The 10,872-nt window shown below is 38.6% G+C and overlaps 1 protein-coding gene across 1 annotated transcript; it reads left to right on the top strand.

Annotated features, from left to right (window-relative positions):
- The first annotated feature begins 1,731 nt into the window (after positions 1 to 1,731).
- Positions 1,732 to 10,350, top strand: adamtsl7 (ADAMTS-like 7). The gene is made up of 12 exons (XM_041981929.1): positions 1,732 to 1,866; positions 2,422 to 2,551; positions 2,638 to 2,813; positions 2,906 to 3,011; positions 3,493 to 3,681; positions 4,090 to 4,219; positions 5,459 to 5,681; positions 6,195 to 6,368; positions 6,526 to 6,699; positions 6,788 to 6,967; positions 9,043 to 9,187; positions 9,922 to 10,350. The coding sequence occupies exons 1-12, from the start codon at positions 1,732 to 1,734 to the stop codon at positions 10,074 to 10,076; spliced, it is 1,917 nt and encodes a 638-aa protein (XP_041837863.1). The 3' UTR covers positions 10,077 to 10,350.
- Positions 10,351 to 10,872: the final 522 nt, after the last annotated feature.

Raw genomic sequence — 10,872 nt, 5'->3', positions numbered from 1 at the left:
TTTTTTTCTTTTATATTCTGGGTGAGGGTTTGCTATTTATATTTAACCTCTACAGTAGCATGCAATCAAATCATAGCAGTCAGGCTTGCTGAAGCCTAAATTGGTAATTCCCAGTGTAATCACATCAAAACTGAAAAAAGACCATCATCTGTACCAAGTACACTGGTGGGAACATTGAATTTCTAAATTTGATCAAGCACTATTTTACATTTGTCCTGTCTGTATTTGTTTCAGTTAGAGCAGGAGTGTGTTATAGAGCTGGCAAACCCCTTCCAGCCTCAGGGAGAACGTATAATCAGACTATTAAGCTGTCACAGTGGAACTCAGACGCTTGTGTTGGACAGATTTTCCAGTATTTCCTTACAGACATTTGGAGGCTCCCAGAATGCATGTGTAATAACTTTTTGGCTACTAGGTCTTTACTGTGGGGGACAACTTAGATCTGTGCTGTCATATTGATTTGTGTTGTATTTCATCAGTGTCCACATATAACTTAGGTCAAATAATAAGTGCTAAAAGGAGAGGTTTTAAAAAAAGATAAACAAAACATAAACGTTAAACATTAAACACAAAACAGGTAGAGGTGAGATAACAAGGCCAGCTTTGCGTCATTTTCTCTTTGTAAGCCCAAAGCAGTCCTCTCATCAAATAAAAGTTTTTAATCAATAAATATAAAACAAATAAAATATTTAGCTGAGGTCATTTATGGCAGCCATGTTTGAACTCCTCTAAATATGATGTGCAAAATATTAACCCAAACTTTAAACTGAAACTTTTTCTGTACTTTAAGTTTTTTGATACCTTTCCAGGAATTTACAATAATTTGTGATCTCACCCTTAATGATGGGGTATGGTGAATTGAGTCATATGTAAAATTACAAGTTTTTGACTGTGAATCCCTGATGAGGAGAATTTGAATCATCAGAGAAACATGGCACATGGTTACTGCATGTATGCAGAAAAAGTGATAAGTTGTGTGAGAATAGATTCAACACAGTATTTTATATATTTATGCAGCTTCCAGTTTTGCTGGTGTATTTTTTCTATTTATTATTCCCATCATCTTTCAATTAAAGAAAGAGTTGCTCCAAAAGAAATATGATTAAATTAGAAAAGGCAAAAAGAGTTCAAAAGCTTCATGAGCTCGTAAGTTACACTGCAAGAACCTGTTCACATGCCACACAAACACACTTTCACAGCTATTCATATTTTGACAATGCACTAAATTCCTTTCATTCTTTTTAAACATCCTAATTCAAACTCCAATTCAAACCACAGCAGGGAAAAGTGTGTTGAAACAGGGAAACATCCAGGTCTGCGGCTCTCGAGGACTGGAGTTGCCTACCCCTGAACCACAACCATAACCAATTTCCTGCCATCTCCTAACCTTAACCTAACATTATCTCACACAACTGTGACCCTAATCAAAACTCCAGAAAATATATCATTAAGACAACGCACTCACAGCCATATGTTATGAGCTGTTTTAATATTCATATTGATGTGAGGTAAAGAAATAAAATAAAATAAATATAGCTACAACCTGAACTTAAAATATCTTAAAAAGATAAAACACTCTCGTGCTTTTCACTTTGTCATAATCGTTGCCTTACATCCCTCCCAAAATTTACCTTGTTTTTCCCTCCCGATCCTTAAGCCAACCCCACCTAACAAACACACACTCCCTCATTGAACGTGTGTATGTGGCTGTCCTCTTCCTTCACTCTCTCCATGGCTGGATTGTGGCAGCAGCTCTGCTCCTTCTGGCAGGGTCGAGCCCTGTTTCTCATCCACTTTATTTGTCTTCTCCCCCCAGCCTCAGGAGCTTTTCCTTTGGATACCAAAACCATCTCAACCCAGGTGAAGGTAAGACATAAATGGAAATGAGACAAGAACTGAAAATAACACTTATGTGCTGCTATATGGGAAAAAATGACCAAGTCACACCTTCATTTAATTTGAGTATAATGTCGTGTTCTTATTTAAACTAGAACTCAAGTTCTTTTCATTTCAGAGAGTCAGAATTACTGGACGACAGACCAGTAGGTTAGATTTTGTCCATCCTTGTCACTTGGGTTTGCTAATCACAAACAGATCAAATTCAGATTAGTTTGGAAGGAGCATAAAAAGAAAACAACCACAGAGGTCCATTAAAGGAGACTTGGACAGAGGAGAGGTTAGCTAAAAACTAAAGAATCAAGAGTTGTGCAGAGAAAGAACAAAGAGGAAGACAAGAAAGGTGAACCGAGTGAGAAGCAAGAAATCAAGACAGAGTGGCGAGGGGAATGTTGTAGATCAGCACAGCTGACAGAAAATAGGGCTTTGTGGTGGTACCATTGTAAGTCATACCTGCAAAGTAAAATCTATGGTAAAGAGAGGAATCAGATTCTGGCACTGTGTCTGGCATGTGTGTGTTGGCAGGGGTTTGAGGTGGTGAGGGGAAATTTCTCTTGGACCTTCCTTCGCGTTGGCTACCACAAGATTGCAGAGATTCCTGCAGGGGCACGTAACATCAGCATCCAGGAGACAGTGAAGAGCCGAAACTATCTGGGTCCATACACACAACCACATTTAAAGCTAGAAAAATCCTCAGAATGGCAAAAGTGAATGTAATTGACATACTTGGGGATTTTACAGCTCTCCAGACCAAAAGTGGCATCTCCATCATCAATGGAAACTGGGTGATTGACAGGCCTGGCACCTACACTGCTGTGGGAACACAGCTAATATATCGACGGCCTAATGAGATCCGCTCACGAAATGGAGAGTCCATCACTGCACAAGGGCCGTTGACTGAGGACGTGCATTTTTATGTGAGATGCAAAATCACGCACAACAAACCAACATCAATTCCATTCTATGTGTCTTAACGTGTTAAGGTGCATATTTCCTTTGTCTCTCACAGCTGATCTACCAGCAACCAGGTCCTAGTGTACACTATGAGTACAGCATCCCTTTAAATACAAATCCCACTCTTCAGACAGGCACTCATCCTGACCTTCTTTTCATGGGTGAGTATAGGCACTGATATGCAACTATTCATATGTCAATATATGTATCCTTTTCTACATATCTATCCTGGGATTTCAGTATCATTTGATAAAGGAAAGGAAGGAAAGGTATATGAGCCACATTTTATTTGATTAACTAATATTTGACCCTCACTAAAATAATTTGTGTCTACAGAAAGTCTAATTGCTTAAACTGAGAAATATCTTCATTTAAAATATTCTACTTAAAATATAGTCATATAATAGAAATATGAAGACAGCAAAAAGTTTTTGTCATAAATGGTTAGCTTTTTCCTGCTTCCTGAGTCTAACTAGAGCAATGAGTTTTGGTTTTTCTGAAGTAAACAGCTTTTGGAATCTGAATAGTGTATAAAGTCTTCTATACTTTATTCTTCTTTGAATGTTATTCTATTTGATGCTACCTAGTTTCTTCAATTGCAACAGTTTTGCTAGATTTCACAAACCTCCACTTTTTTTGTAGCTGAAACTGTAGGTCCATCCTTTACAGATAAAAGGGTGGATGAAGACGACATCAGCAAAAATGACATTATCAAGGAGACAGTCCATCCCAAACAGGATTCCCCTGACCCAGGTTTGGCCTCCAAAACTCAGCCCACTTACACCTGGACAAAGAGTGGGCACACAGAATGCAGCACGACCTGTGGCACTGGTGAGGACCGGGAGACGATAAATCAAGATAAGGATAGCCTCACAATAAATTCAGTCTTAATATTAATGCAGATTTAAAACCACAAATTATATGAGGCACTAAAATCAATGAGACACACTGCAAAGAAAGAACATGTAATTGATAAAAAAGAATATAGAAAATTAAAGATAGAGAGCACAAATATGAAAGAGAGCCATAAATATAACAGGAGTTGTCAAATTGCAAAAGAATGCCAGCTTAATAAAATGGACCCCTTTAATATTACCAGAGATGTTTTTTTTTTCTTCTTCTTCTAATGCAAGCCCACAGTTTCTTAGTCAGCCTTTATGTTTGTGTGGTGTGTATGCGTGTGTGCATGTGTGCATGGTTGTGGGTGTGTGTGTGTGTATGTGTATACACTCTCGCCAGGAAAGCATCAGGTGTTTTGGAAGTGTGTTGACAGGGATTCCCAGATGACTGTTCCCGCTGACCTCTGTGACCCTGCCACCGAACCAACAAACCAGGAAGAGGACTGCAACAAACAGCCCTGTCCTGCATAGTAAGCAACACACACACACACACACACACACACCCACACACACACACACACACACACACACACACACACACACACACACACGCACACACAATCACAGAAACCTGGTGCCTGTAAACTACATATAAAAGATGGATACAGCTTGTACAAGGGCATTCCTGCATTATATTTAACAGCCAGAAGGGGTCAACATCTAACATTTGATAGATAATCTGGAAAGTGACTGCCTCCCTAGATCTGTGTAGGATTGTTTTATATATATATATATATATATATACACACATAAATACAGATTATTGTTATGATCATTGTAGTTATTTGATGTTGATGCAAGTTATCATGAAGACAGGTCCAACATAATCACATACACAAGTCCTGACAGTGAAGTATCTTTTAAATGTAAAATGGCATCGTGTGGATTGGGGATTGTAGGTAAGGCTTGTCTATGTGTGCACTGAGAAACTGATAAGAAAAACTGAAACTCCATGTTTTCTCCTATTGAAACCTATTTGCGACTGAGATTCCCAACACTTGTTACCAGTGTCATTTACCTAAAGAATGGCTGAGGTGTGTCAATTGCTTCTTTCAATTCTTTTTAAATAGAGCATGGTAATCATTTAGTAAGTTATGGCCCTATTTATTGTAAAATATACAAAACAGTAATGTAAGATATTGTTTAGGTGACGTCACCACTGTGCATGTGTCTAGGTTCTCAATCTTATTCCTTACTGCAGATCCTGAGTAATGGGAAGTCAGCAACATGAACCGTGCCTGTACCCATTGAAATATAAATCCTTTCCCTCTCTGAAGTCTTGGACTTTGCAGAATTTGAAGCCTTGAAATGACAGTCCACAAGCAAATGGGTGATAACATGGTGGCTATGTCCATCTTTAATTTACAGATTTAGTAGTAGTTGTGACACATATACAAGTATACATGGCAGACACAGGCACATGCTACACATTTGTTATGGAGCAGTGACTTTAGAAGTGATCCTTCACACTCGTAAGTCAATCACCAGTCATAGTCAATCACTCTGACTTACTTTGGTGTGGCTTTTTGGTAAACATCACGAGACGTAATTTTGCAGTCGCCAAGATGTAGCAGCATGTTAGTGCATTAACTGTGTGTTTGGATGAGGATCTGTAACAGATTTTTGCCACCCTTTCAGTTACCAGCAAGTTTCTGAGTTTATGTTTAAGTCACCCTGGAATGCATCCAACCCTGTCTCTGTCCTGTCAGTTGGGATGTTGGGGAGTGGTCGGAATGTGGCAGGAGGTGTGGCCCCAGCACTCAGCAACGCCAGGTCATCTGTCGCCAGGTAACCCACGTTCATCTCAACAGGACTGAGACTTCAGTTACTGTGTCGTCGGAGCTATGCGGGTCATCTGATAGTCCAGTGACCAAGGCCACATGCCAGCTGAAGATTTGCAGTCAGTGGGAGATACGATCTGAGTGGAGCCCTGTAAGAAAAAAACACATTTCATAAAGAAAAATCTGCCACACAGCACTAAGCAGAATATTTGCACTCCTTTATAACCAAATCACTGCTCATCCCTCCAGGAGTGATTTCTACAAGCATTTAGAAAGACACACACACGTAATAAGCAATACACTTTAAAAACAATGACTGAAAGCTCAGTCATACACACTATGCAACTGCAACTTTATTTATAACGCACTTTAAAAATAAAATTGAACAAAGTGCTACAATGTGCACATAGCATTCATAATTATTAAACTAAACAGCATATAAAAAACATGTTTTTTTTTTAACATTTAAATAAAATAAGCTAAAACCGGTTAAAAATGTCAGCATATCTTTCTGTACTACTGGCCACGGTGAACAGATGGGTTTTAAGAAGAGATTTAAAAACAGATATAGAGGAGGCCCGTCTAATGTATAAAGGCAGCTCATTCCACACTATTACTGTACAAAATCAATGCAGCAATCACACCTCTCTCTTTCATCTTTTAGTGTTCAGTACCATGTGGAGTGGGCCAGCGCAGCAGGGAGGTTGTGTGTGTTAGCAACCTGGGTGATGTGGATGATGATGAGGAGTGTAACATGAACCTAAGACCAGAAACTCTACAAAATTGTGACATGGGAGTTTGTGCACGCAGCTGGTTTACTTCTCTCTGGAGCCAGCGGGTAACAAATGTTTGCGTTTGTGTCTAGAAATATGTGTGTGTATGTATCTGGGTGAGTAGAGAGAGAAAGAAGTGGGGGGTACAATAAATATAAAAGTGAAAATCTTAGTAGAGAAAAGTGACACTAAATAGCACTGTCTATGTGTAATATTCTTCAGTGCTCTGCAGAGTGTGGCAAAGGCACTAAAACCAGGTCAGTTGTATGCCTGATGGATCACGTGACTGACCTGCCACTGGACAGCTGTGAAGGGGAGCGCCCCTCAGAAGTGACACCATGTGATTCAGGCCCTTGTCAAAATCAGCTTGAGTGGTATACAGGACCTTGGGGCCAGGTAACTCACATACATACGAAGAAAACTCGCACACACCATTAAGTGAATACTCACTTAAAGCCTTGCTTTTGTTCATGGGTTATGTAAGTGTTCTGCAGAGTGCGGGAATGGCACGCAGACCCGGAGCTTGGCTTGCATTTTTACCAGCAATGGTCGAAAGGAAGTTGTGGACCAGTCAAAATGTTCCAGTCTATCTAAGCCGATCACAGCCCAGCTCTGCAGACTAAAGCCCTGTGGCATCCAGTGGTATGTCACAGAGTGGAGTGCAGTAAGTATCCCTCAGTGTTTGCCAGTTCACTCAAATTATTTATAAAGTTTATTTTTTTTCACCATCCCTGTAATTATGAAAAAAAAAGTTTTTTTTAAAAAATGCATTTAATAGTTCAAAGTCTCATAACATAAACTTGAAGATGTTTGTATGATCAGAAACCACCACAGGTAGGTAAAGTACACACATTTAATATTTGTGATTTTCGCTGTTTATCAGATCACGTTAATTTTGGGTCATAAAATTAATTTAGACTTAAATTTCAGAATCAAATTTAATTTGCGGAAAGTGAAACTCTGAACTATTTTTCTTTTTCAGCGGTTCAAAATTTAATGTGATAAATTAACATGGACACACATAAGGTGCAAATTTTCTAATTCTTTGTCGTTAATATGGGAATATGAAATACGGAAGGCAGCCCACAGACATTACTATATGGATTTCATCCTCCATGATGCTTTACTGCAGTTCTCATCACTTGCTTCTCATTAGTGAAACTGCCTCTAGTTTTGTCTTCAGCAGGTTAAATGCAGCTTAATCAGCTTGAGACCTGGTGACAGCATCGACCACCACAAAATGTTAAACTTTTTCACTCTCAAAAGCTCCTGGATTGCTTTTCTATCATATTTAGGCTTTTAGAATAGAATAGAATAGAATAGAAATACTTTATTAATCCCTTCAGAGAGCCCTAAGGGAAATTTAGGTACCAGTAGCAATATAACACCAACAGTAAAGCAGGACAAGACACAATATATACAGGTACAAAGCAAAATAGAGGCAAATAGAATGCAATAAATATAACAATAATAACAATAAGATAATTAATAAAACAATATAAACAAGCATTACACACAGTAGAGGTGGTACAGATTCCCAGTGTTTTCACTGTGTTTTCATTCTGCACTGTGAGGTGTTGTCTAATCAGCTTGGCAACGTGTCTGTGGGCATTTAATTTGTTTCTTTTTTCTGTCACATGGTGATGAAGATGAGTGATCCAGTACCATCGGAAGACCCATTTAGGCCCATACCATCATACTGCCTTTATATGTTTTTCAAGTGATATTCTTTTCTTAAGCTCAGGGGCTGCTTCAAGACCCCATGTCTTCATACAGTAGACATTATTTAACCCTTTGAGCCCTGTGCCTATTTTTATTTCAAACTCAAGAATGGCATACCCATATTGAAATTAGTACATTACCGTAACCACAAAGGTTATTTGAACACTTTTGGAGTCATAGTAAAGGGAACACTTGTGCGAGGTGTTAAGACGTTTAACTATCAGCTGTGTTACTGATAAAGAAAAAATGAAGATGACACATAGGACAAATTAAAAAAAGTTTAAAGTTGGCCCAAGAAAATCCAAACACTATCAGGATGAAATTGAATATCATGTAGAGCTGTAGCTCCAAGCTTCAGTGAAATCATTGTACAATATGTGAACATTATCTCTGAATGAAAAAGGAGAAACATTTTAGTATAGACAGTACAAGTAAGGTCTCAAGAAACAGTTTGACATCATCTGTTCCTCAAGTCCATCAATTGAATTGAGGGGCCTCAAGTTTTAAAAGATTACAATGTTAAATCAATTTTTTTTTTTCATTTCAGCCACAGTGTTCTTCACTGAGAAAGAATATTAATGACCATTCATAAATGTACTTATGTTTCTGGTGCATTTATATTTTAAGCCTAAACATAGTCTGTTTCACTTCCACTGGGATCTCTTCTGTTGCATTTATGGATTCACAGCAACAGCTTCAGCTACAAATGCAACATTTTGAATAACCTTGCTAATTTGATGAGAAACAAAGGAAGGACTAGCTCACATCTTTCCACAAAGCTACCCTCAAAGAGCTGCAATATCCCAACTCTTCCTACAGTTTGATTATAATTACTCTAAGTACTGTAAATTTACCAGAAACCAGTGCAATGTGGCTAGTGGGTTTAAGAGGGGCCCACAGTGGACCTTCTTTATTGCCAGCCTGGGGACTTGAACCACCACCTGTACAAGATGTGACAAAAGTGGCATCCACATTTCTATGTATGTTGATTATGTGTGATCATTTCTATCCCACCAGTGCTCCCGCTCCTGTAATGGTGGCTTCCGTGTACGTGAGGTGCGTTGTCTTGCCGACAACATTGTCCCAAGTGACCGCTGTGACCTCAGCTCAATGCCAGGGAGTCAAGAAGAATGCAACAACCAACCTTGTCTGGCTGAAATAAGTAAGTCTGCTTACTGCTACTGCATTGCTGTGGTCTTGTGTACTCTGGTGTGTGTAGCATTTGAGTCAAAGACCTGGCAGGACTGAAATTAGTCTGGGATGCCGCAGGGCAAGCTGTGTTGACCAGGGGGGAAAAAGAGGTCTTAAGGATGAGGCAAGGAAGGTTCATAGTTTTTAACTTGACCTTCCAAATGTTAATAAAATATATTCGCGTTTGGATTGAAATAATTATTTTAATTCACTACACTTTGCAGAACTTGACAAATAAAACTGAAACCGACAATGAGGCGTGAAGATCATTTACATGATACATTTGTAGTGAAGTTTCTGCTCAACATTTCTGAGAATCAACCACATGGTTTTTGTTCAAATGTGCTCTTCCATTTAATTTTAAATCATCTTTCAAAAGATATTTTTCTGACACATTATGCATGCGCAACATTGCACTTTTGTAGATATCAAATCTGCAGATTTTATCCAACAAATTTTCACAGACCGCAGACACTGATACAGATGTATTGTCACAAAGTTTCTTCTGCAAACATTTTTCAAGGAAAAACTGTGAACTTCCTTTTATTTTGATAAAACCAAATGATCCATCCCCACTCATTTTGAATTTAATATAACTGTACTCAAACAGGGTTTTGTAGGATGTGTGAATTTGCAACACATCAGATAGCTAACATGTTGACAAGAAGCAGAAATTTTTCCATCTTGTGTTTTCTTTTCATCCAGATGTTTCATGCAGTGACCAATATCATAACTGCATGGTGGTGGTTCAAGCCCGACTCTGCATCTACCCATACTACAGAGGTGTTTGCTGTGCCTCCTGCTCTCATGCTCAAAAAACATACCCCAGCTCATTTCAAAGAAACCACGTCCGCAGGTGATGCTGCCCGAAGATGGGTAAATTTAGGTCATAACTGAAAAAGAAGAATAAGAAAAAAACCACAAAAACAAAAACCCAAAGGTAACAGCACTGTAGGTGTGCTGATGACAGTAACATTTTCTTCAAAGAGTCTTACTGTGGAAATGTTGACAGTGGTTTAGATTTTAGTCACACAGTCTGAAAGAAACCACTGATGACCTGTTCTGCGTTTTTTATTTTTCACTCTGAAAATGGCTGTTTCTGTTAAAATCCTGCTTCCAAACAACCACCAATGAGAAAACAAAACTAAGGCTTTCGTAACCTCACAGCCACATGCACAAATAACCAATCATATGTACATGTCATATTTAATGTACTTGTATATTTATTCTCAATAAAAGGTATAGAACTTCTGGTAATTTACTGTCTTATTACAAAAATGATGATGATTGTCGCTTATGGTCTACACTCCACCAATAGAAACATGTTGCAAGCTGCAGCAAGTGAAGCTACTATATCACTGTTTCCAGGTTTTGTCTGGTCTTTGAACTGTCAGACATCTCTGAATGGGCAGTGATCCAACAGAGACATCATGAGCTCAAAAGCTAAACCGTATGCATCCTGATTTTTAGGTCTTTTTCCTTCTACAGCCATGGAAGGAGATATTTAGTACAGAACTTCAGTGATGCAGGAGTGTGAACAACCTGTTTTAGAATTGGTATCATCTCTGGCATCATTTCCATTCATCATCATCAGGATTGTATGATTAGAACCTGTTCTCTAAATCAGAACCGCTGACCAAACAATTCTTTGTTATA

Source organism: Melanotaenia boesemani, chromosome 4 (genome assembly GCF_017639745.1).
Source record: "Melanotaenia boesemani isolate fMelBoe1 chromosome 4, fMelBoe1.pri, whole genome shotgun sequence".
Lineage (NCBI taxonomy): Eukaryota > Metazoa > Chordata > Actinopteri > Atheriniformes > Melanotaeniidae > Melanotaenia > Melanotaenia boesemani.
The sequence above is the reverse complement of the archived record's forward strand: the minus strand, read 5'-3'. Positions and strand labels throughout refer to the sequence as shown.

Bases quoted from the DNA above. Each gene is read 5' to 3' on its own strand.
- adamtsl7 (XM_041981929.1), top strand. From the start codon at position 1,732: ATGGCTGGATTGTGGCAGCAGCTCTGCTCCTTCTGGCAGGGTCGAGCC. The intron at 6,369-6,525 runs GTAACAAATGTT...AATATTCTTCAG, and splicing joins CTTCTCTCTGGAGCCAGCGG to TGCTCTGCAGAGTGTGGCAA. The intron at 6,968-9,042 runs GTAAGTATCCCT...CTATCCCACCAG, and splicing joins ATGTCACAGAGTGGAGTGCA to TGCTCCCGCTCCTGTAATGG.